The following is a 27184-nucleotide window of genomic DNA, read 5'->3' on the forward strand; positions in this document are numbered from 1 at the left end:
ATTCTCTTAAAAGAGAAAAGAGACTTTAAGCAGGCTTAATCATGTTCTGAAAGCTTGTAGTGAAAAGGCAGGGACTGGGACCGCCCCGTGGGCATGTGTCGGCTCGCAGAGGCCAGGAGGCCTCCAGAGATCCTTCCCACGGCTCCATATTTGTGAAATTAGGTTTTTGTTTGGTGCTATCAGTACATTTGAGAAGGATGCTCTCATCATCCCTTCACATTTCCACATCGCAGGAGGCTGGAAGCTAGGTTTAAGTTGTTCAGAAGGTCTGAGTGAGATCGCTTTGATAAGTTGTTTTTCTGATAGCCATGATAGAGTAGCCAGATCCGTCCACCCAGTCTCCGTTATCAGCATCATGCCTTGTAAGATGATGAGGTGGCATTTTGAAAAGAGCACCGGACTAGCAAAACACCTGGGCCTGATCCCTGTGTCATCATTTGCAAACATCTGATCTCTTAATACTCAAGCTGCTGCTTAATCTTTTTGAAACTTACATTCTACATCTATAATCTGGAGATGCTAATACCTGTCCTCACTACCTCCTAGTGATTCTGAGATGGAAAGTATGTGAAAAATACCTGGATAACTATCCAAGTTTTTTAAAGGTACCTTTATAAAGTAATTTAAAGATAACAATTTATACTATATGTCTTTCGTAATCCTCCTTATTAATGCATTAGGTTTCAGTGTAGGCGAGTGGTTACTAAGTCAGTAGCTACAAATCAGTACACATTTAACGGGACTTCTGTGCTGAATAACTAGCACGAAAAGTATGTGGCTGTGCAGATGCAATTACAGAGAACTACAGCGTTTGGCATTTTCTGCACACATAATTAGCTCCTTCTAGTTCAGTGAATCCACCTCCTGCACAGTCTGATACATATATATATATATATATATATATATATATATATATATATTTTTTTTTTTTTTTTTTTTTTTTTAATTTATTGTCAAGTTCGTTAACATACAGTGTAGTCTTGGCTTCAGGAGTAGATTCCTGTGATTCATCACTTACATACAACACCCAGTGCTCATCCCAACAAGTGCCCTCCTCAAAGCCCATCACCCAAATTCCCCGCCCCCCAACCACCCATGACCATCAACCCTCAGTTTGTTCTCTGTATTTAGAGTCTCTTATGGTTTGCCTCCCTCTCTGGATTTTATTTTTCCTTCCCTTCCCCTATGGTCATCTAGTTTCTCAAATTCCACATGAGTGAAATCATGTATCTGTCTTTCTCTGTCAATCTGATACATTTTTGTGTTAGGAGCATGTGAAAGAGGTATGTTTTTCCCTTCCAAACTCCTCTCATCCAGTCACCGACCTGGCCAGCTTCATCGTCTATGTCCAGTCGTTGACTCCTCTACAGGCCACCTTCTGTCATCAGGTCAAAAAGCAGCAAAACAGAGGCCCAGGATGATATGACACACCAACATAGCTTTGGGTGGAGAGGATTCAGTTTAGAAAAGAAAGATGGGGGTGTCTGGGTGGCTCAGTCAGTTAAGCATCCAACTTTGGCTCAGGTCATAATCTCGCAGTTCATGAGTTCGAGTCCCCCACATCAGGCTCTCTGCTGTCAGCGCAGAGCCCGCTTTGGATCCTCTGTCACCCTCTCTGCCCTCCCCTGTTTGTGCTCTTTCTCTCTTATAAAAAAAAAAAAATAAACATTTAAAAAGAAAAAGAAGACTAGTGGACATTGGAGTTGGAAGGAACCCTACAAATCCTCTAATCCAGTTTTCTTCCTTTCAACTTTACAGTCAAGAATAATTTAAAGACCTAAAGACTCCATTTCACAAAGCTGTTTAAAGACAAAAATCGGGATTATAACCTGGGACTTCTGACTCCAGCCCAGTTCACTTTCTTATCTTACAGCTAGTCTTTTGTGGTAAGATCCATACCACCGCCCCCTCAGTTTACCCATCAGCCCATAGAAAATCATGAGAATAAAGATAAAGAAATTGAAAGGGACTAAGAAGTAAAGGAAGAACGGTTTCTGAAATCCCATAAAGCATTTCTTAATCTTGTTTCTTCAAAATTATTTTTTCATTTGTCATAAACATCACTGGAAACATAATTTGCATATATGTTCATCTTCCCTGTTCCTAATGTGATAGGACATGTCTTTTTTTTTTTTTTTTGGAAGGACTGATAACCATGGAAAGCATCAAAGCAATATGTCTGCTGTCTGTCTGAAGAACTCTTGAGTGACTATTCCTGTAAAACATTGTTTTTGAGTGGTCCAAACACAGTATATTTTGAACCCACAGCAGTGGGGATGCACATTCTTATTTCAGTTATGCATAACAAAATACCTGTTCTTTGTATATCTACTTGTATCTAAATATGACTTTAATAGATACAAAATCTATTTGTCTCTAAGTATGATAGGAAGTGGTTTTCAGTCTCTTGGATACTTTTCTGCATATGGTGTATTTGTCCCCTCATGCAGGCTCTCAATTCAGAATTATTTGTTATCTACTACCAGTACTTCTAAGCTCCACATGCCAAGAATTCAAAAAAATAAAAATGAAAAATTTAAAGATAAAGTAAAATTGTCTCTCTTCTAGTACCCAAGAAGAATAGGTTGTCAAGTTTAATAGACTTTTTCCTTTTAATGAATATTTCGGACCTACCAAACACTGCAGAACTTCATATGTTTTAATAATTTTGGGGTTTCTTTTTTACAAAGTCATAGACAAAATTCTGAGTAGCCCCTGTAATTATCAGTGCTTTCAGAATATTTGTGTTTAATTATGTGAATGTACCCTAGACTCCAGGACTCTAATATGAACAGGGTGTCTGTGCTAAATCTTTCAGTGGACACAACAAAAAAGTTAACCATGAGAAGCAATTCTGCAAATTACTAGAATCACATTATGCCCCTGTAATTTCCCCTACCTCTCCCACTGTTCCTCAGCTAATTCTTTTTCCTCTGTCCCCACCCTAAATCTAAGGCCACCCTTGGCTTCAAAGAAGCATCAGTTCTAATATTCGAGTGCTACGTGCTCACTTGGACTATACATGGTACGAGATACTTAAAAGGGAAGTTAAAAGTTTGTACACATTTAAAGAATGATCAGTTTGATAGCTAGGATACATAGTTCCTAAGATGCATAATTTTTAATAAAATTTATTCTAAAAACACATGCAGGTGTAATCAATAGTTTCAACTTAACAAATGCAGCTACGTCTAAACCCAGAATAAAGTAATCAATTGTGCCTCAAGAACATGATTTAGATAACAGTGTACGTAAGATGGGTAAAGTGAATTAGGAGCTGACGTAGGTTGAAAAACCTTGAAGATATGTATACTTATCACAATGAATACTTCCTACTTTACAGCAAAGATTTAAAAATCTTACAATGAATAAGGGTTGGTGGCTGTTAGCTAAAGGAGACTTTAGCCACACATCTTGTCATTGGAGCAAACTTGATAGGCTTATTCTTAAACATTGACCTTTTTAAAAAAAATTTTTTTTTAATGTTTATTTGAGACAGAGAGAGAGAGAGAGAGAGAGAGAGAGCGTGAGCTGGGGAGGGGCAGAGAGAGAGGGAGACACAGAATCCAAAGCAGGCTCCAGGCTCAGCTGTCAGCACAGAGCCCGATACGGGGCTTGAACCCACAAACTGGGAGATCATGACCTGAGCTGAAGTCGGACACTTAACCGACTGAGCCACCCAGGCGCCCCTTAAACATTGACCCTAAACATTCATTCTTTTTTTCCTTTTTCTCTGCATATAACTGACTGGTCTTTGGATCTTTGGAATTTTCAGGAACCAAGTTTCATTCTCCATGCATTCAATTACTATCTAGAATGAGGATTAAATGAAGCATATTAACAGATTTATCATGCCTTAACCACATAATGTTCCAAAAGTAAAACACGTATATGCTGACCAGTAAGAGTCAGTAGGATTAATGATGCTTTAATCTTTCGGGGTCATGTGTTACCACGGTTGAAATTAACAGTGGTAAGAAATTTTTAAGTATTCTCAGCCTCATGATGTGACCATACTGAGCCATCTCTCTTAAAGAGCAGCTTGAAACCCTATACACCAAGCTGAAAGGAACTTTCACCAAGGAAAATACAGGATGCATCCGACAGTTAGGGGAATCTTGATACTTTCCCCACATTTAATAAAATTATATCAAATGTAAATACTAAGCAGACCTTAGAAATATTCTGGCCAACCCCTCCTCATCCTTGTTTCATTGGCTTAGCAATGTATTAATGTGTAATTTCAGTTTTATTTTTACTCCAGAGCATCTATTTCAGGGAGAATTCTACCACTTAGAATTATAACCACTCTGTCCTTCATAGAAGCAACACAATAAATCAACAAATATCTATTAAACTCCAGGCACATGTTCAACACTGGGATTGTTCTCTGCTAAGCACCATATATAAAAAGATCAGCGTACGATGTAAGTAAGATATAAGATGTAAGTAAGATGATGGCTTCTTGCCTTCAAGAAGCTTATAATCTATACATTTGAAGCTATTAGGAATTAATTCAATAAAACATAATAAAATGAATATTTGGTGTGTAATTAACATGACGGGCCTTGATCCTCTCTTTGCTCAATTACCCTACTCTCTTGAGTGTCAACATCAGCTTCAAAAAAGTGTATTCAGTATGACTTCAGAAATCCCCAAATCACAGTTTTCTATAATGGCAGATTATTCTAAATGAGTTTGTTTGTACATTGTATTAGTTTTCTACCATTGTCTTAACAAATTTAGTTAAATTTATCAAATTTAAACCTACCAAACTTAGTTAAAACAACACAAATTTATTATCTTACAATTCTGTAGGTCAGAAGTCTAACGTGGATTTCCAGAAGCTAAAATCAAGATGTCAGCAAGACTGTGTTCCCTCTGCGGGCTTCTGGGGAGAGTCCATTGCCTGGCCTTTCCCAGATTCTAGAAGCTGCCTGTATTCCTTGGCATATGGCATGTTCCTACATCTTCAAAGGCGACAGCACCAGGCTCATCCCCGCTCACCCTGACATCTCTCTGGTTCTCTCTTCTGCCTCCTTCCACTGTTAAACACCCTTTGATTACATTGGACCCACCTGGGTAATCAAAAACACCCTCCCCTATTTGAAGGTCAGCTGAGTAGCAGCCTTACTTCCACCTGCAACCTTAATTCCCCCTTACCATGTAACAATATATTCACATCACTGGGTGTGCTGCGGGGTGGCAGGAAGAGAGACTCATTACTCTGCCTGTCACATCTACTGTCTGAAAGATTTCTTGATAGAAATTTTAAAGTAAAAATATTAATTTCTATACTCAAATTAGTCAGCCTTACTGTCTAAATTGGGAGAAAAATTAACCCCTGGGATGACTGGCAAACTCTTACAGAATGAATATTAATGACTTGTGCCCAGACACTATACCTAATAGATACTAACTTATCACTTAAGAAAAAGTACAATAATCACACTTGTACATTTTGATGGGTTGTTGATGTTTCTTGGTTTTCATCAGCAATGCATACTTTGTCACTAGATCGAGTAGAAATATTCTCTAAACCTTCACTGAATTCTGCATATTTCTGTATGCTTATCTCTCCTCCTAACTTTCCAGCACCCTTAGAAAAACCAGGAGACTCTTCTCTGTTTTCTTCCTCTTTAGAAGTAGCAAGTTTTTCTAGGGATTCTATTACTTCATTTCTCAACTCATCTTCAGATTCTTCAAAATTTCTGAAATAAGAGTTAAAAATCAACTTTATGATATCAAAATAATTAAAAATACATATGAAAGGTAGTTTCCCTTCTCATTTCCCACTCCCACTTGAGCAATTTAATAGATGCATTTTCCCCTACGTAATGCATTATTTATTATATCCATCTGGTTTTCTGAAAAATGACAAAAAAACAATGTTGGGATAATCAGTATTCTATTTAGTTGGACTTGTGTTTGACAATTTTAATTATATTTATTAATACCCATCTACTCTTATGTTTAAAAAATGAAGAAGAGAAAAAATAATAAAAGAATAAAAAACAGCTGCCATATAGTGAGCCCTTATTATATACCAGTGACTGCCCTCGAGCACTTACATAACTGTATTTCATCTAATACTAGCAACAATTTGAGGTAGACATATTCACCATCAATTTATTAAGAATCTGGGCTCAGAGAGGTTAATAAAACTTGCCCAAGGTCTCACAGATACTAATTAGTAGGACGAGGAACTGAAATTACATCTAAGACCTCAACACTGATATTTTTAGAAGGGAAGAAGGCAAGAGACCAAGAAAACCATGTCAACAATCCCAGATATCTACATGGCAAGTAAAGAGGCTGAGGAAGATCTGGTAAGAGCCAAGAAAGTGTTCATCATGGAAGCCAAGGAGGCAGAGAATTTCCAGATAGGGAGCAGCCAAGTAAGAGGAAGACAGAAATGACAGTTGGACCTGGCAATTTCAAGGTAATAGATGACCTTTGCAAGAACATTTCTGGCCTGCTGTGTGGCAGGAGTGATTCTATAGGTGGATCAAGAAAGCAGTAGGAGGTAAGCAAGTGACAACAAGGAGCTTAAACTCCTCTGAGGGGAGCTTGGCTCTGAAAGGACAGTGTTAACTTGAGAACATGAAGGCAGTGATTTTTTGGTGTTTCTCAAGATGGGAGAGATTTGGGCACGTTTATATGCTGAGAGAAAGTAGGGAATAGAGAGACATTAAAAATAACAGAGAGGGGGGCGCCTGGGTGGCGCAGTCGGTTAAGCGTCCGACTTCAGCCAGGTCACGATCTCGCGGTCCGTGAGTTCGAGCCCCGCATCAGGCTCTGGGCTGATGGCTCAGAGCCTGGAGCCTGTTTCCGATTCTTTGTCTCCCTCTCTCTCTGCTCCTCCCCCGTTCATGCTCTGTCTCTCTCTGTCCCAAAAATAAATAAACGTTGAAAAAAAAAATTAAAAAAAAAAAAAATAACAGAGAGGGGCATCTGTGTGGCTCAGTCAGTTGAGCACCCAACTCTTAATTTTGGCTTAGGTCATGTTTCCAGGGTCATGGGATAGAGCCCTGCATTGGACTCCATGCTGACCATGGAGCCTGCTTAATATTCTCTCTCTCCCCCGCTCTGCCTCTGCCCCACTCACAATCTGTCTCTCTCTCTCTTAAAAAAAAAAAAACAGACAGGAACAAGTTCTCTGAAAAAGGCTGGGATTCAGAGTACCCATGCCAGGATGTGCTTTCAGTAGGAAGGGAGACAATTTTTTTGTCTGAGAAGGAAGATAGGGAGAGAGAAGGCAATGAGGACTTCTGTGGACAGAGCAGTTATGGAACTAGACAATCAAGACCGTTCCTCTTACAAACCCATGCTATCTCTGTGAGGTAGGAGGCATGGTCACATGACAACAGTGAGGTGGATGGGGGGAGAGCGTGCAGGGCAGACACACAGGAGGAGCACAGAGACAGAAAGGGAAGAAAGAAAATTTAAAAAAACTTCAAAATGAAACTTCTAAAACAAAATAAGCCTATAAACTAAAATTCTAAAACACATGACTAAATCTAATGGTAAGAAAGATAGGCAAGAAATTTTATTTAAAGTTGGAGCAGGAGTTAAGTCCAGATTTATTACTTTTATGGAGGATTTTTATAATGCTCTTAAAGTAAGTATGCTCAAAATGATAAAGCACAGCATCCATTTTAAAATGTTTTCAAATTAGGGGAAATAATTATGCAATAATTAAACAACACATAAATATATAAACAATTATGAATCTTAGAGATACATAATCATTTAAATTAAAAACTTAATAGATGATGGGGCACCTGGGTGGCTCAGTTGTTTAAGTGTCCAACTCTTTGTTTTGACTCAGGTCATGATCTCATGGTCCATGAGTTTGAGCCCCACATCAGGCTCTGTGCCAGTATGGAGCCTGCTTGGGATTCTCTCTCTCCCTCTCTCCCTGCCCCTTCCCTGCTCATGCTCTCTCTCTCTCAAAATAAATAAACTAAAAAAAAAAAACTTAATAGATGATACCCAGATAGGTTTGAAAATAGTATTCAAGAATTCACCCAGAATGGAACAGAGATGAATAAAAAATACAAAAGTACAATTAGATGTTACTGGGGACAGATTGAGAAGCTCCAAAACATATCTGTTTTGAGGGCCACAATGGAGGGAATAAGAAAAACATTTGGAAAAGTAATAAGTAAAAATGTTCCAGAACTAAAGACAGTCATAGGTCCTCACAAGAAAGTGAGCCAAGCAGGATAAAAGAGAAATCCAGACCCAGACATATAACAGTGAAACATAAGAACACAAAGATAAAAGATAAAAAGAAAATTATGAACATGCTGGGGAGAAAGTGAGCATATCTATAAAGGAAAAACAATCAGCATATTTCTCATCAACAATAATAAAGATCAAGAGAAAAACCATTGTCAACCTAAAATTGTATACCCAGCTGAATTATAAATAAAGCAATAAAATAATTTTGGATATGCAAACATATCCAAAATTTACCACCCACCGAATTATTAGAGAATATTATCTTAAAGAATTATTGGAGAATATATATCAGCAAGAAGAAAACTGAAATAGGAAGAAAAGCACAGACTAGAAATAACCATGGCAAATTCAAAGAATGATAAACTATAATGGCAAACTGAGTTAGGTTTGAGAGTAAAATATATATATTTCATAAAAAAAAAAAGTTAAAATTGGATTACATGATCAGACTTAAAATGTTCCAAACCTTAAAAAAAAAGTGTAGGGGTACGGGAGGCAGGCAGTAAAGATGGTGAATACAAGAGGGTTCATTATGCTGTTCTCTTTACTTCCACTATGTTTGAAGTTTTCCACAATAAAAAAATGTTTTTTAAGTAAAATTGTAACCCTAGATAACAATATTAGAATGGAAGGGTTTTAGCGGTTAAAGGTGTTTGTCATATTTGGGAAGAAAAAAAGATAACTGAACAACTTCTGAATTTGTTAGATAAATCTGTAGGAAGTACATAAAAGCTAGCTATTAAAAGAATAGAAATATAATCTGTATCTTTAAAACTAGTACAGAGAAAACAGGAGTAATACAGAAAAGTTTGTGATTGTAACATAAGGTTAGAAAACAGGAGGGGAAGGAAATGACAAATGATAACAAACAGAAAATACAAAATCAAGCTTAAAATATAGAGTGAACCCCAAATATGTCAATAATTCTAATGATTTTTATTATATTAAATTAATTAAGAGACAGAGGTTATTACAGGACAAGAAGCAAATCAACCAACTACATGCATTTTATAAGAAACACATTATAATGAAACCATATGGAAATTATAAAAATTAAAAAAAATTCATGTCAGAAAAATACTTAAAAGTTAAACAAAATAACTTAAAAGTTGGAATAGCAATGTCAGTATCCGACAAAATAGAATTTAAGGCAAACAGCTTTAATAGGGACAAAAATTACAATACATAATGTACAAAAGGGGGGGATACTCTATCAAACTGATATTACAATCATAAATTAGAACACAGCTTCTATATATTTAAAGTACATTGAAAGGAGATAGAAATATGAGGAGAAATGATCAAAGCCACAAACACAGCTGAAGATTTTAATGTACTTCTATCTAGAAGTGATAAAGGGGAAATAAAATCCATAGAGTAGTTTAACGAAAAAATGTTTTAAGCTTGATAATTATATAGAACATACGTACCCCCAGAATAGTAAGAATATGCATTTTTTTCAAGTACATATATAACTGTCATAAAATTAATACTATACTGAATAGCAAAGGGAGTCCCAATAAACTTTTTCAAACCACTAAAACTCAGATGATGGTCTCTGTCCAAAATGCAAATAAATAGGAAACTCTGATTTTTGAAAGTGATTAAAAAATGCATTAGTCAGAAACTTCAAACCTGAATCATACCATAACAAGAAATCCCAGACAGAAATCTTGGGAAAATACTGGCCAATATATATTGGCAAAATATATATATCTAACAAAGAACTGGTAGCAAGGCTATCTAAACAATGCCTGTAACTCAGAAACTACATAGACACCACACATACCCATTAGATTGGTTAAATTTTTATTTTTATCTTACTTTTATTTATTTTTATTATTTTTAAAGTTTATTTACTTTTTTGAGAGAGACAGAGACAGTGTGAGGGAGGGAGGGGCAGAGAGAGAGGGAGAGAGAGAATCCCAAGCAAGCTTCAGGCTGCCAGCACAGAGCCCGACGCAGGGCTGGAACACACAAACACACGAGATCATGACCTGAGCCGAAACCAAGAGCCGAAACTGACTAGGCCACCCAGGCGCCCAAGATTGATTAAATTTTTAAAAATTGATCATGCCAAGTGTTGATAAAGATGTAGAGCAACTAGAAATCTTATACACCATTCAACAGGGGGATGTAAAATGGCACAACCACTTTGGAAAATAGTTTGGCAGTTTTTTAAGAAGTTAAACATTCACCTACCAAACAACTCAGTCATTCCACTCCTACAGTTTTACTCATGAGAAATGGAATTTATGTCCGCGCAAAGACATGTACATAAATATTCATAGCAGCTTTATTTATAATAGCCCAAAACTAGAAACAATCCAAACATCAATTGTTGGGTGAATGTATTACTAAATTGTGGTAATATATATATTATATATTTTATATTATATATTATATATATAATATATATATTTTATGTATTTTATATATATATTATATATTTTATTATATATATATATAATAGAATTATATATATTCTATATAATGGAATAGTACCTAGCAATAAAAAGAAGTGGCTAATTGATACACATGTCAATGTGGAAGAATCTCAAAATCATTCTCAAACGGAAGGGTTTCCACGGAGCCTCAGGGTGTTGTCCCTCAGAATCTAAGCAAAAGCTCAAGACAGGGAAGCACTTATGTAAAAAAGATCTGTGGAACTGGCTTTTGTCTAATGAAGTGAATCCCAGTAAGATTTGCAGAAACCTACGTGATTTTTGAAAGAAATATATATGCAGAAACATAGCCAGGTTGAACCAAAAGGGACACAGACAATCCTAATTGAAAAGAAACGGCTGGACTCTAAAATTCTACTGCCAGGAAGCAGGCTGAGAAAATTCTCTCCTCCCTTCCTTCCTGCCCTCCTTTACTTGCTAGACAAGTTGATTCTAATGTTCGTATGGAAAAATAAACAAGCAAAACTAGATAGAAAAATACTGACAAAAGCAAAGTATTTAAGGGAACTAGCCCTCCAAAATAATAATTCATATTATGAATATGTTTATAATATAATAATTAGACTAGCAAGAATAAGAATTGGATGCAAGCACATATAAAAATGTAGCACGTCATAGAAGTCACATTTTAAATTGGTAGCAAAAATAAAGATTTTCAATAAATGGTGTTGGAGTAAGGAAGAAGTTATTTGGAAAAAAATAAAGTTAGAGCCACACTTTGCAGTGTAATATGAGTGAAATCCAAGAGGATTAAAATATTTAAACAGAAAATTAATCATAAAAGTACTTAAAAATTCTGGTATCATTTCTTATGAAATAATTGATAAACCTAATTAGATAAAAAATAAGAAATTTCTACATCATGAGCCACTATAAATAAAATCAAAATGCAAACAAAAAACTGGGGAAAATATTCTAGAGCCATATTATAGATAAAACATTAATCTCCTTAAAATACACAAGGTTCCCCAAATCAATACAATGTTAGTAGCCTAATTTTTTAAATGGCTAAGGCTATGAATAATTGTCTCCAGTGAGGAAATAAAGATGGTTCTTAAGCATTTGGAAAGACAACCTTACTCAGAAAAGAAATGCTAATTAAACGTAACCTTAAATGTCACTTTTTAACCTATCAGTTGTGCAATCATCCTTAAGTTTGGTAACACACTAAACAAGAAAATGTACAAGGTCACAGGCACTCTTGTACTCTGTCAGTGGAAATGTTCATAGGTGTTAACCTCTGTGAAGGGCAATCTGACAATATTCAATTACAAATGTACATACAAATAGTATGTAAATTACTATTTGTACATTATGATACATATTCAAGCTACAGTGTTAAGTGATAAAAGGAAGTTGCAAGAGAGTATGTGCACTATGAAACTTCGTACAAAAAAGAAAAAGAATACACACATACACAAGATACACATATTGGCTTACAGTTTAATGCAATTCCTCAGGGGAGGTGTGCACATGAGGCATATTTAATGCCTCTGGGAAGAGGAATTGTCATAGCAGGAAGACTATGACAAAGTTTAACCTCTGAATTTGGAGCCATGTGACTACATTACCTATGTAAATTTAAAAAATTAAAAAAATTTTTTTTTCTTTTTCTTTTTTTTTTTTTAATTTTTTTTTCAACGTTTTTATTTATTTTTGGGACAGAGAGAGACAGAGCATGAACGGGGGAGGGGCAGAGAGAGAGGGAGACACAGAATCAGAAACAGGCTCCAGGCTCCGAGCCATCAGCCCAGAGCCTGACGCGGGGCTCGAACTCACGGACCGCGAGATCGTGACCTGGCTGAAGTCGGACGCTTAACCGACTGTGCCACCCAGGCGCCCCTTAAAAAATTTTTTAAAAAGCACATGATAAAATTTTTTTAATTCAAAAGACTCCAAGTTTTAGAACTAATAAGAGAATTCAGTAAGGTTATAGGATACAACATCAATAGTGTTCTATGCACTCATGGTAGCCAAGGTGAAACACAGTAAAAGAAAAATGACCCCCTTAATAATGACAACAGCAACAACAAAAAAAGTTAGGTGGTACCTATATGTTGTGAATAAGACTACAAAAATGCTGAAGGATATTTTATGAAAAGACATAAAGAGATGCAAGCTATACTATATTCATGGATGTTCAGATTTATGGTCATAAAGATGTCAAATCCTATAAATTACTCAACAAATGTAATGTCATTCTCATCAAAATCCCAACAAAGCTTTTCATGACACTTTACAATAAAATGCAAAGATGTATGTGTTAAGTATATCTTAAGGCAACAATAGCTAAGATAACTTTGAAGAAAAAGATATGGAGACAAGAAGGTATGAAACTAGTCCTACCACATACCAAGAGATATGGTAAATGCACAGTAATTTAAGACAGAACATCACTCCTGCAGAGATAGGAAACAATGCCATTGGAAAAGAACAGAGAGCCTGGAAACAAACCCACATGTGTAGTAAAACTTGGTCTCCTTAGCTAGGTCTCTGAGACTATTGTTCAAGTCTCAACAACAGCATTTTCACTTTCTACCAGCACTTCACTCAGGCATCTGGATAGGACCTACTTACGTATCATCATCGTCCGATCTTGGTTGTTCCTCATCTACTTCAATGCCAGGGGCCATTCCCACATTTCCCTCATCTTCTCTAGGAAGCCACTGTTTTAATGTTCCCACTGTTAAAGAAATAAGAGAGATTAAAACATCCCAGCCTATATACCCAATGAGGGGTATACCCAAATCCTGTATTGAACATCAACCATAAAGGTAAAGCCTTTGAATCATTTCCATTAAATCAGAGAATATGACAGGAATGACAAGTGACATCCCAACAATCGCACATTGTCTGAAGGTGGTAGGCAACACAAGACCAGAAAGAGAAGTGAGAGGAATCAGGATCAGAGATGAGACAAGGGGCGCCTGGGTGGCTCAGTCAGTTAAGTGTCCAACTCTTGATTTCGGCTCAGGTTGTGATACCACGGTTGTGGGGTTGAACCCCGTGTCCAACTCTTCCCTGACAGCTCGGAGCCTGCTTGGGATTCTCTTTCTTCCTCTCTCTCTGTCCCACTTCCCCTCCTCTCTCAAAATAAATAAACTTAAAAAAGAGAGAGAGATGAAAAGACAAAATACTCCCACTTTGGGGATAGATGCTTTGATTGTATAGAAAATTTAAGAAAATCTTCTGTTGTAAAAACTTAAGATTTGCCATCTTTATTGGATCACACTATTCTTCATCCGCTGATTATAAGATGCATTATTATTTTACACACCAATAGCAAAGAAAATGCTACTGACAAAATGACAAAATGATTCCTTAGCCCTTAGAATTTATATTTTATAAACATAAACTATTATAAGAACTTTTAGTCCTTTCTAAGCATACATTGTAAATATTGTATCAGTCTGGTGTATTCCTAAAAAGGAAAATATAAGTTAAACAAATTGAATAACATATAATTAAAATGCCTCACATTCAGAGTATTACTCCTCTGAATTATTTTTTTTATATTATCAATCAAAATGTTTGGATCCTGATTCAGAGATACCATAATAAAATGATTTAGGAGACAATTAAGATATTCTGAATTATTCTTTCATTAAGGTCTGTGTTTTCTAGATTATGATAAGAAACAAGTAACATAAATTTACCCTCTTAAGTTTTAAGTATACAGTATTGTTAACTATATGCACACTGCTGTATAAGAGATTTCTAGAACTTTTTCATCTTGCATGGCTGAAACTCTAAACAAGTCCCCATTCTCCCTCTCCCCTGCCCCTGGAAATCACGATTCCACTTTGTTTCTAAGAGTCTGACTTCTCTAAATACCTCATACAAGTGGACTCATTCAGTGTTTGTCTTTTTGTGACTGGCTTATTTCACTTAGCATACTGTCCTCAAGTTTCACCCATGTTGTAGCATACGATGTGATTTCTTTCTTTCCTTTTTATGGCTGAATAATATTCTATGCTATGAATATGCCCATTCTCCTTACCCATTCATCCACTGATGGACATTCCAGGTTGCTCCCACATCTTGACTACAGTGAATACTGCTACAATGAACATGGATGTGCAAAAATATCTCTTCGTTCTTTTGGACATACACCCACAAGAGGACTTGCTGCATTATATGGAAAATCTATTTAAATTTTGTTTAGGAACCTCCATATGCTTTTTATTATGGCTGCACTATTTTACAATCTCACCAATAGTGCATAAGGGTTCTAATTATTTCGCACCAACACTTATTTTCTGTTTTTTGTTGTTGTTGTTGTTGTTGTTGTTGTTTTTGTTGCTGTTGTTGTTTGGCTAGCAGTCATCCTAACAGATGTGAAATGATATCTCTGTGTGGTTTTTATTTGAATTTCCCTGATGATGAGTGATGTTGAGCATCTTTTCATATGCTTATCATTGATGTCTAGGCTTTTTTCCTGCATAACTTCAACCTTGGTGCGATCAATAGCAATGTTGAGACATTTTCTTAAAATCTAAAACACTAAAATGGTTTACAAAAAAATTTAAAATGCTGGCTTCCTAAGCTGGCTTTAAAACTATAGAGGCTTAGCCTCCGTTTGACTCCCACTTTGGGAATTTTGTTATACATGTCTATATTAGTTAGCTTTTCCAGAATAAACCACCACGTAACTTAGTGGTTTAAAACAGTAACCATTTATTTAGGTCACTACCCTGCCATTAGGCAGCTCGGACTGGGCTTCGCTGGCTGGCTCTTCTGGTCTTGGTTGAGCCCAATCATGCATGTGCGGTCACTTGCCAGGCCAGCTGGAGGCTGGCTGGCCTACTGTGGCCTCTCTTGGGTGGCTTGCCTCTCTTTTCCACATGGTCTCTTCATTTTCCAGCAGGCCAACTGGAGGGAGTTGAGAGATAGACAGATTTCCAAAAAAAAAAAAGAGCAGCAGTTCCTTGTATACTCAGATTTGGCACACCACCACTTGTACTCATCCTACCCGCCGAAGCAAATTACAAAGGCCAATTGATATTCAAGGGGAAAGGAAAAAAAAAGCCATTTAATGATGGAGAAGCTGCAAAGGCATATTGAAAAGGGCACAGATAAAGGGAAGAGTGAAGGACTATGCCCATTTTGGGAACCCACCATAACCTACGTCTCCCACATGTCCTCTGCAACCATCTGGTTCCTAGGGGTCTAAACAGTGTTTCACGTTAGTCTCCAGGAAAAAATCACACCCACTGCTAACAAGTGGTATTAGAAATAGTAACTTTTCTCCAAAGGTGAAATTAAAAACAAAGTGTGGCTTTTTCTCTCTGGTAAACTATTCACGTACATAACTACAAGTAGAAATTTCACCACACTGTAATTAAATATTTACCTATTTTTAATCAATATGTTTCATACCAACTCATAGCTTATATTGTTTCCTAAAGTGCACTATAAAATAAACGAACTGATTGATACATATCATCTGTGAGGTTGTCTGGCTGATTAATAGCAGCCTGAATATTCCACTTGGTATGGGATTCATAGTTTTTGGTTTCCTGTTTTAGGAAGACAATTTTAGCAGGCTTTTATTTTTTTGTTTAACAAGAGAGAAGAAAGAATGACTATAGCTAACTGTAGAAATGTAAATCAGCTGTTATCAGGATGTGCAACCATGATGTTACCAAGGCAACTCTGTGGCCTGAAAATTTACACAAGAAACATGGAGGTTACCTTCCCACCAAGGATCCCCTTGGAGTGGTTAAATGATAAACAAAATTACTGACCTGAATTAATTATGCACATGTAAAAAAAAAAGTACTTGTCCTCATCTAAAGAGTGTAGCATTTATTAGTAAGAGCCATTGAAAAGGATTTTATGAAAGACTTGCTATCTTAAAGTGAGGATAAATTAAACACGTAGTTGATAAAGTTTCATTTTTTTAATGGAATGCAGGGCTAGAAGCATGAAAGAAATTGGAAGTTTAAGCTAAAGACTGATGAAGGGTATATGAAAAATGCTTAAATGTATGACCAATAGCTAATCCTTACAAGCCTTTATAAACTGTGTCTATTATACCTGCAATCAAAGTTAGTAAAACTTACACATTCAGAAAGCCTTCATGAAGATTCGAAGATTCTATACAGCCATAAGAATTATTTTTCACATTGTAATTTCCCTCTCCAACTTGACGGCCATACAAATATTGGTAATTACATGCCCTTGCATAAAGTTATACTAAAGCTGTGCTGTGGTTTTATGTTCATTCACAAAGACTATGGCCATCTACTAAGTTCTAGGCACTAGGGATAGAGAGATGAAGCAGAGTGGTAATCAAGACAAAGCTCTCATAAGCTTATAGTCTAGGGAGGAAGATAGTAAGAATAAGAAATTAAAGTGAACTTTAGTTTTATGATCAGACAATTATAGTGTCTTGTGGGGTATTAAGCGGGGAAGCCAAACCTAGAGGCAGGCAAGGGAAACATGCTTAGATATTTTCTCAATCATTTAAAGCAGTGGCTCCCCGTCAGCAGGACCCAGGCAGTACTTTGAGATCCAGGTTTTTCATAGCAATCATAAAAATGCAAATAAATTCACGACAGCATCTTTTTTATGACATGAATTTAAACAATAAATATAATGATGAAAGGTCAATATTGCATGAGTTTAACAAATAATTTGAGCGTGAATGAATTTAAGTGTCAGACCGAATGAATGTGAAATTGTCAGAAGCAGCTAAGAGAAAAGGTGGGGAGACTGTAGACAAACTTGAGGACTTCCTAGAATTTTTTGGATTAAAGAGAAACATATTAATATAGATACAGGGTCTTCCACTCACTCATGCAAAAGAGCATTCAAGGTTCGACTTTATTTCAGACCCCTTTACAAAAAGCCCCATTGGGTACTATAGGGAAAAGAAGGGAGAGAAGGGTAACCGCCGATGAAACATACTGACAGAAATGGTAGGAGGTTCATCAGAGGGAAATCTTGCAGGAGGTATAATTCTGATCAAAGAGGCAGGCATTCTAAACCAAGGGAGGAATATATGATGGTGGAGAAATGCAAGCAAACCTTGGCATTGCAACAGGCCGACCTGATCTTTAAGGTGCTTAGAGTCCACAAAGAGACTGGATTTTATTCTGGGGGTAAGAGAGAATCTTGTGCAGGATTTTAAGCTGAAAAGAAATTTGGTCTTTTTTAGGAGGAGGATTATCAGGCAGGAGTGCAAAGGGTTGAGCTGAAGGAAGAAAAGATGACCAGAGACAGGAAGTCAAGAGGCCACCAGCACTCAGAGCACAGCTGGGGCGGGAGGCGTGTCAACGCCCTGAGCAGGTTGCAAAAGAAAACATCTGCACTCTGCTTTGAATGCACCTGTGGAGCCAAATTCCTATTTCCAATCTCACTTGATAGATCAATTGTTCATACATGCCCAATGTAAAGCCATCTATGTAAAAATACATGAAGTTCATGAACTAATTAATTAGGCATGACAGACCAAATGAAGGTTTTCTATGACTCTCTCTAAGAATCACAGGCACAAATGGAAGCAGAGGCATCATAGCCACCAAGTATGTCCCCACCTCAGTGTCTTGAAAGAGGAACACCATCCTTCCTACCTGGCCTGGGGTCCCAGCCCTTGGCTTCCAGGCCAAACCAGGTCAGCCCAAAGCTTCCTCCTTACCGCCTCCGGTCCCATCCTCAGGGACAATGCTTTTACCCCAGCACAGAAGGGAAGGGAGCAAACAAACAGGCAATTACATTGCTTTTTATAATTTGAAAGTACTGGAAAGAGAGTCTTAAAGGCAGTTTCTCCCTTTCTCCCTCTCTCTCCTCTTAAGTTTTAAGCAACAGTGTGTCAACTGACAGAAGTAGTAAGAGCAAAGGATTTCGAAGGACTTCTTACACTCAGGGACTCTGGCCCCCTCTACTTCTCCTAGATTTTAGTCAAACTGCTTTTCTCAGGGCCTGACACAGACTCGTGTACCTGTATGTCCTTCCCACCTGATACGTTCTTTCTTCTCTACATTCTTGAAGACTCAACTTTCACAAAGATTTCACAAAGTTTGTGAAGTTTAGGCTTCACAAACTGGCCGACTCACTCTTGGGTAGGAAGGTGCCTATCTTACATTATTCTCAAGGTTGTACACATTTTTGCATCATTCTTTATCAGCCTCTGTTATACCTAGCTTGTATCTGTGCCTCCTTACCACCTCAATCTCGCCCTGAAACACAGGGTCCCTAACCTCGCACCTGTGCCGAGGCACCTGCCTGCCTATGGCGACTTCCTTGTAGCATTGCACACCTGAGCAAAGACAAAATCCCAAAATAGGAATTGCCTCAAACTTTTGAAAATGATGGTTGGCTTTCCATAAGGCAAACACAAACATAATCTTGCTAAAAATCAGAGGCAAAATAAAAAAAAACCTCCCAAAGCCAAGAAACTCTATTATGATGCATTTTCATTGCCTACAGGATAATCTGTCTATTGAATAGCTGTCAGAAATATACTGTCAGGTAGAGCTAAGCAAGACCAGCTCATCATCTACAAAGCCACTTGCCCTACTTACTTATTTTCACCAGTTGTCAACTGATTACATTAAAGAAAATTACTCCACTTTTCTCAGAAGCTCGAGTCTTTTGTTAGCAGCATTTGGAACGGGCTCGGACAAAGCAAATCAGCTTCTGCAAAGGCTGAGACCTTTACAGTTCTCTCTCTGGGCTGAAGGTATTTTTATCCCCTTTCTACATTTACAGGTCTCTGACAAAGTTCCTCAGGTGACTGGTTATATTTTTAAAAATAAACTGCATACCCAGTTCTCCTTCGTTGGCAGAAAATGAGCTACTTGTTAGACGTGCTGCAGCCAAAGCGTTCATTAAAGCTCCTGGCACTTCGTGCCGCCACTGTTTCCTATTTTCTGGAACGCCTTCAGTCACAATCCCTTGGCCACCTGAAGAGGAAACTGTGTTACTGAAAATAAAAATGTTTCTTCATTTGAGTTCTTATAAAGTCATGGAATGTTAGAAGGTGACCTAATCCCACCCCTCATGGTACCAGCAAGAAAACGGAGATACAGAAAAGGTTAGTGACTTATGACACATGGCTGATGGGTAGGAGAGTCACTTTTGTGCTTTGTAAACTAGCCACACTGGTATGTTAAAATTTCTATTCCACTTGTTTTTTTTAAACTAGGTTTTCCTTCTTATTATCTCATTGGCTTCAAACAGATGAAATTGTATTATGTTTGCAAGCCCCCTCTTGCAAGTTTGAGGACTTTAGTGTTTTTTAATGGTATAAATGTAAGTCAACTCACACATTTATAAATGTCTGTGATATAGTTACACATTTCAAGTTATGAAATGGGTATAAAGTTCAGCTCTCCTCCAACCCTATGTTATCAAGAGGAACACAGGAAGTAAGAAAAATCTTCACCACCTGTAAAAATAACACCCAGACTTTGCTGTGAACACCTCCTATGGAAAGACTATGACGGAAGCTCAGATGTAAACGAAGGAATTTAGGTTGGAAATATCATATTCTAAACACTCCTAACATTTTAATAGCACACTGGTTTACAAAGCAATTTTCTATGTATTTTTGTACTGCTAACTCTAACCTTTGTGGATAGCCATCATCTTAATTCAGATTTTATTGATGGAAAAGAAACCAACCCCTGCAAGAAATTCCAAGGAAGTAATGGGGCTAGCATGGGAAGGCAAGTCAAGCCAACTGTCCTTCCTTAGACAATCTCCCTCCCCACAAGGAAAGGGGATTCTGGACCTTTCCTCCTTTCTATTCTCATGAACTGGAGTCATCAGTTGTCTAGCATAATTAGCAGGCAAGTTTCTCAGGAGGTGGGGCAGATACCAGAACAATGTCTTTGAAATATATCTGATACCAAATGTATAGGGATTGTACTAAAAGAACTGTGGCATCAAGCTGAGCACCAGCAACAAAGCTGCAGCTGAGGCTTTGTCTCCCCCTGCTGGCAACTTACACTGAACGAGTGTAGATTCCCCGCCCAGCAGAGTGGAACAGGTGGAGGTCATGTCACCGGCTGCCATCATCGCCAGGAGAGTCTGAGGAGCTCGTGCGTCCCACTGTCTCCTGTTCTCTGCAGCAGCACCAGTATCTTGAATGAACAACTCTGAGTATGAGAAAATGACTCGTTATTTTAAAAGCAGTCAAAGTGCAACTAATTGTACCAAACAGTGCTCAGGAACCCTGGAGGCAGTCCATCAGCTGGTACACTCAAAAACAGAGAAATGACCACCTCATTCGAACACAGATTGTTACAGACTGAATGCTTGTGCCCAGTCTCCACCCCAGATTCCTATGTGGAAACCTAATGCCCAATGTGATGATATTGGGAGGTGGGGTTTCGGGGGGGGGGGGGGGATGATGAGGTCATGAGGGTGGAGCCCTCATGAATGGGATTAGTGCTCTTATAAAAGAGATCCCGCAGAGCTCTTCACCCTTTCTGCTAAGTGAGGACACAGTGAAAACATGGCAGTGGGCCCTCACCAGACACCAACTCTGCCAGCACCAAGATCTTGGACTTTCCAGCTTCCAGAACTGTGAGAAATAAATGTTTGTTGTTTATAAGCCACTGAGTTAATGGCATTTTGTTATAGCAGCCCAAACAGACTAAGGCATACATCATAACTTACAAGACTGAAATTTTAAACAGGCTTACGAGCTGTTCCATTTTTGTTAGTAATATTTGATTGACTAGCCAATATATCCAAATGTTAGTAAATATTAGTGACAAGAATGGACAAATTCCTTGAGGTACTTCTGAGCATTTTACTTCAGTCGGTTTCCATGGAAATGCATTCAGTTCTGTTATCTTAATTTAAAAATCTTTTTATTTACTACTATGTTTCACTATAGGAAATATGAAAATCAGATAAGTAGAAGAAAATAAAAGTTACCCATAATCTCACTATCTAGAGACTATTAAAAATTTAAAAATTTCTCCTTGAATATAGATTCTGTGTTTTGAAACAAAAATGGGCCTCACACTATGCGTAACTTTCAGAACTTACTCTTTTCAATGAGTAACATATCATAGTCAGTTTATTAGCTACTCTTCTATATGCCCATTTTAAAGCAAATATAGTATTGTTTTGTGGATGTATTAGAATTCTTTGTAGTTGGATGTTTAGTTTGCTAGTAATTTTTCACTTTTATAAATAATACTATAATGAGATCATCGTAGCTAAATGTTTGTGGACATTCATGATTATTTACCCTAGAGAAACTACAGAAGATGACAATTCTAGGAGCTAGATTATTTGCTTTACCAAAGCTTTTCACTGCTAACGTGGACTCTATTACTAATTTGCCCATGATTGTTTTCCATGTATTTTGAATAGTTTTCCCTAACCAAAAAGAAAAACACCTATATTTTCTCTTACTTCTTTTTCTTTTTTTGTTGTTGTTTTAAATTCTAGTTAGTTTACAGTGTAATATTAGTTTCAGGTATACAATGTAGTGATTCAACACTTCCATACATCACCCAGTGCCCATCACAAGTGCACTCTTTAATCCCCGTCACCTACTTAACCCTTCCCCCCAGCCCCCTCACCTCTGGTAACCATCAGTTTGTTCTCTATAGTTAAGAGTCCGCTTCATGGTTTGCCTTTCTCTCTCTCTCACTTTCCCAGTGCTCATTTGTTTCTTAAATACCACATATGAGTGAAATCATATATTGGTTTTTCTCTGATTTATTTCACTTAGGATAATATTCTCTAGCTGTATCCATGTTGTTGCAAATGGCAAGATTTCATTCTGTTTGATGGCTGAGTAAAATTCCACTGTGTGTGTGTGTGTGTGTGTGTGTGTGTGTGTGACATCTTCTTTACCCATTCATCAGTTGATGGACACTTGGGCTGTTTCCATAGTTTGGCTATTGTAGAAAATGCTGCTATAAATATTGGGATGCATATCTCTCTTTGAATTAGTATTTTTGTATTGTTTGGGTAAATACCTAGTAGTGCAATTGCTGGGATATTTCTATCTAATAGGACTAGATCTATTTTTCACTTTTTGAGGAATCTCCATACTGTTTTCCAGAATGGCTTCACCAGTTTGCATTCCCACCAAAGGGTTCCCCTGTCTTTCACATCCTCGCCAACATCTGTTGTTTCTCATATTGTTGATTCCAGCCATTCTGACAGGTGTGAGGTGACATCTCATCGTGGTTTTGGTTTGCTTTTCCCTGATGATCAGTGATGTTGAGCATCTTTGTCTGTTGGACATCTGTCTGTCTTCTTTGGGAAAATGTCTATTCATGTCTTCTGCCATTTTTTAATTGGATTATTCATTTTTGGGGTACTGAGTTTTATAAGTTCTTTATATGTTTCAGATACTAACCCTTTATCGGGTATGTTATTTGCAAACATCTTCTCTATTCCATAGCTTTCCTTTAGTTTCAATTGTTCTTTTAATTAACTTTCTAATATATATCTTCATTTTTTACATATAAATTCTTTAGCTTTTTAAATTTTTATTTTCATTTTGTTGTATCATTATATAGGGTCTGATTTCACAACTTTCCCCTAAATTGTTAACTGATTGGCCTAGCAACAGTTATTTGATTGAGCCTTTCTTTCCCACTAACTTGTGATATAACTTTCAGCATATGCTAAGTTATTATCCATACTCAGATTTGTTTCTAAACTATTTCTTCTTTTCACTGCTTTATCTATTCTGATGCTAGTATCATATTCTTTCGATGACTATAATTTATAGAATATATTTTGACATTTGAAAGCCATATGTGCCCCTTCGAATCTCCAACATTCTCCAAACTGCCAAGATGTTCTCATCTTTTTGTGGTTTTGATTGAAACTGACAAAATCCATATATATATTTGGAAAGAATATTTCTAATATAGAACAGTGTTATTTCTCCCCATTTACTCAAGTGATCTTTAACTACCTCAGTAAGGTTTTATAATGTTCTTCACATGCTCTGCAAAACCCTTATAAAGTTTACTCCTAAATTATATATGTGTACACACACACACACTTGCTCTTGTTACTGGAAATGAGATCTGAAAACTAAATGAGAAAAATACTTGCGATACATATTATAGGTAACGCTTTAACTTCAAGTGTCTTATAAAGAGAAAAATAAATGCCATTTTCAGTGGATAAATGAATGAAAGATGAAAGCACATAATTCACAAGAGAAATATGGATGACCAAAACATATGGAAAAAAATTTTCAACCTGAATTATAATTACAGGAATGCAGAGAAGTTTAAAGACCATTTTCTGTACCCAACTGAAATCTCTTTAATCTAAAAAAAAAGGCAGCTACATCTTGTGAGACCTACAACTTACAGCCTCCTCTTTCCAGAAAATTTATGCAATGCAAAGAATAACCTTGGAATTTGTCCCTTCCTCTGCAACTTTCGCTCAGGCCACTATAAGATCCTGACGGCCAAACCTACAGGTTCTTATTCAACCCACTTCCCTTAGCCTTTCCAGTTGATGCTGCCAACCCTGCACCTCCTTCTAGAACTTTCCTCTTTTGGCTTCACTCTCTCTGGATTTTCCCAAAACTTGTCTAAACATCGTTAGGGTCTGTTCCAAGCTCTATTTCCTTCTCACTCTAGTCCCTCTACCTAGGTATTTTCGACCATCGTTAAGGTGATTATGATAATACCGTGTGTATACTATGGAGACCCTGACTTGTCCAAGAGCTTCAGTCTTCCACAGCTAGCATCTTCTAAGAATCTCCAGCCGAGGCTCAGAAAGACCTAAACCTCAATGTGTCCCAAATCTAGAGTGTGATACTATGTCCGCTCACCTCCCTCAGCGCGATGTGTGTGCCTATTTGGCTGGTAACAGCTTCATCCACCTGAATTGGAAAACTGGGAGGATCCTTGACCTCCTTCTCTTCCTCAACCGCCACACTCAGGGGTTCACACTTCGGTGTCTATTGTCACCACACCGCTCTGGCCTGTGCACCTGTCATTTCACACCTGAACTATTTGTCTCCTGCCTGCAGTCTGGCCACTTACATCCACACCATCCTTACACTGCAGCCAGCCCGGTCTTTCTCCATCACAAAGAGCATTTAATTCCCTTTGGTTGAAGGTCACCATATAGGAAAAGCCCAAGCTCTTTAGCATGCCAAGCTCTGTAGGAGCGGGTACCTCCCTGACTCTCCAGCCAGCTGGCACTGTAATGATGATTAGTATTTGGGCTCAGAAAACATGTTTGGTCCCCCCTCTCTTTGGCTCGATGCTACTGAGATGTCGAGGGCAGACTCCGTTTTCATTCATCGCTGAGATCCTTACCACTCGCATGGTCTGTGCACATGGAGATTCTCAGTAAGATGCCTGCTGAACTGAATAAAGGATTATTTTCTGGAATCACCTGGACATGAGGTGAAGTGTATTATTCTAGGAAGAAGACCCCAAGCCACGCGAAGGCACGTAAATGCTCACACAGCTGTAAGGGAAGAGGGGTGCTCCAGGAGGCTGCATGCATCCCATCATCAGTGGTAGGAAAGAGGAGTGCTGGGGCAGGAAAGGTGGGTGAGCACAGGCTCAGGTCCCACAATGTTAAACAGGATACTATGTGGAATGGACTATGAGGAATCCTGTAAGCATTATCCAGAAAAAGTTTAAGTAGAAGAGTAATATAGCAAGATAACTCCAGCAGCTATTTAGAGAATGAAGGGGAAAATACTAGAGAAAAGAAGGACACATAAGAGAATAAGGCAGTGCAGTGAGGCACAGGAAAAAGACAAGTTAGAAATAGCATTTATGAAGCACCTACTATGCGCCAGGTACTCGATATATCACATTTCACTTTTGTCCTCACAGTAAGCCTGTGTGGCAAGTACTATTATCCCCATTCCTAGGAGGAAGCTGAGGTTCAGAGCACTGTAGTCATTTGTGAAAGGTCACACAGTCAGAAAGTGGCAGTGGCAGCTCGGATCCAAACTCCACGCATTCACTATCTCGCCACACTGCTGAGAGACGACCGGGCCCTAAACCGGTGGCCGAGGAGCTGAAGGAAGAGGAAAACTCCAGAGACGTCTCAGAGGAGAACCCACTGCGGTGTGCAGCAGGAATGGTCAGCCTGATGCTGGCAGTCCCCACAATAAAGGATGGCTGGGAAGGAAGAGCTCCGAAATTCAAGTGACAACTGATGAATCTGAGAGGCTAGTGGGACTTGTCCAAGGAACACTCCAGCAGACAATGAGAACGTGGGTGGTGTGGAGCTGCCGGCTGGGGGCAGCTGCCCAGAGCAGGTGCAAAGGGCTGGGTCTCTGGGGGCAGAGGAGCCAGGCCTCTGCCAGCTAGGGCCCATGGAGCAGGGCAGGTGACACGGAGTTGCAGGTGAGCAAGGAGAGGGACTGTGATGGATCGCCAATGAAACGTTCTTTCTCATCTACGGCTTTCAAGAGCCACAAACGTACCTGCTTCTGGACAACAGAGTTTTTCAAATGCTTTGTCTGTATAATCTTCATACTTCTTAAGCTTCATGTCATCCTCAAAGGTCAAAGTTTCATTTCGCACATCCGTTACCTAAAGCAATTCCACAGTGTTTCATGACAAAAGCCATATTTTTAGGAAAGAAATACGTTAAAAATTTTTTGTGTGTGTTCTCAGTAATAACATTTACCAAGGCATGTGAGAAGTATTCAACATATGTACATTAAACAAATAAGTTAGTAGCATTTTAAAACTGGAACTATATTGGAACAAGATAGAAACAGGAATGTTTTTGTTTCTTCTCCTTCTTTCTCAACAGCGACAAGCACCAATCATAGGGCAACTTGATTTTATCCAGACTTCCTGCCTTGAATTCTATCCTCCTGCAGTTCCATTCTATAGAACTCTCAAGGTTATCTCATCCACGCCCTGCTTTAAGTGCACAATGTTCCCAATCAGGTCCCTAAAACTGCTCCTAATACTCCACAAACAATACTAAAATGATCACTCTGTTTTAAGCACATCAAAGCATCGAGTAACAAAGGGTGAAGAACCCTGACAGATAACACTTTTTTTTTTTACTCTCTTCCTTTATACTAACAGGCCAGCTTTGGCACCTGGCTTCATAGAAGTGCCGTGGATGTACCACTCCAGCCCTGAAATAGGTCCCCGGATCTGCCCCCTCTGTTCCCCATAGGGCTGGGACGCTAAGACACCTAGTGGTTAAAGAGAAGTGAGTATTAACTATCACCACTCTAAGAAGTCTCTATGTGGCAAAATGCTAATAAAAATCTGAAAGGTAATTGGAGCACAGAGGATTTTTAGGGCAGGGAAACTATTCCGTATGGTACCATAATGATGGATACGTGTCGCTATATGTCTGACAAAACCCACAGAATGTACAAAACCAAGAGTGAACCCTAATGTGAACCAGGGACTTTGGGTGATTATGATGTGCCCATCTAGGTTTATCAGGTATAACAAATGTTCCACCCCGGGGCGGGGAGGGGGGCAGGCTGTGCATGTGTGGAACCAGGAATGGATGGGAAATCT

The 27184-nt window shown here is 38.1% G+C and overlaps 1 protein-coding gene across 6 annotated transcripts in view; it reads right to left on the reverse strand.

The window, feature by feature from the left end:
* Positions 1-3907: 3907 nt before the first annotated feature.
* NEK5 (NIMA related kinase 5) overlaps positions 3908-27184 on the reverse strand; it is a 62036-nt gene continuing 38759 nt past the window's right edge. For all 6 annotated transcript variants that reach the window (XM_086712809.1, XM_086712797.1, XM_025924045.2 and 3 more), the window contains 5 exons: positions 26116-26224; positions 20669-20818; positions 19484-19621; positions 13290-13395; positions 3908-5711 (listed from right to left, as the gene is read on the reverse strand). In XM_086712809.1, the coding sequence (XP_086568935.1) occupies positions 5447-5711; positions 13290-13395; positions 19484-19621; positions 20669-20818; positions 26116-26224 (768 nt within the window). In that variant the 3' untranslated portion in view covers positions 3908-5446. The remainder of the gene's footprint in view (positions 5712-13289; positions 13396-19483; positions 19622-20668; positions 20819-26115; positions 26225-27184) is intronic.

The sequence above is a fragment of the Puma concolor genome, chromosome A1 (genome assembly GCF_028749965.1).
Source record: "Puma concolor isolate L17-30 chromosome A1, mPumCon1.1.hap2, whole genome shotgun sequence".
Taxonomy (NCBI): Eukaryota; Metazoa; Chordata; class Mammalia; order Carnivora; family Felidae; genus Puma; species Puma concolor.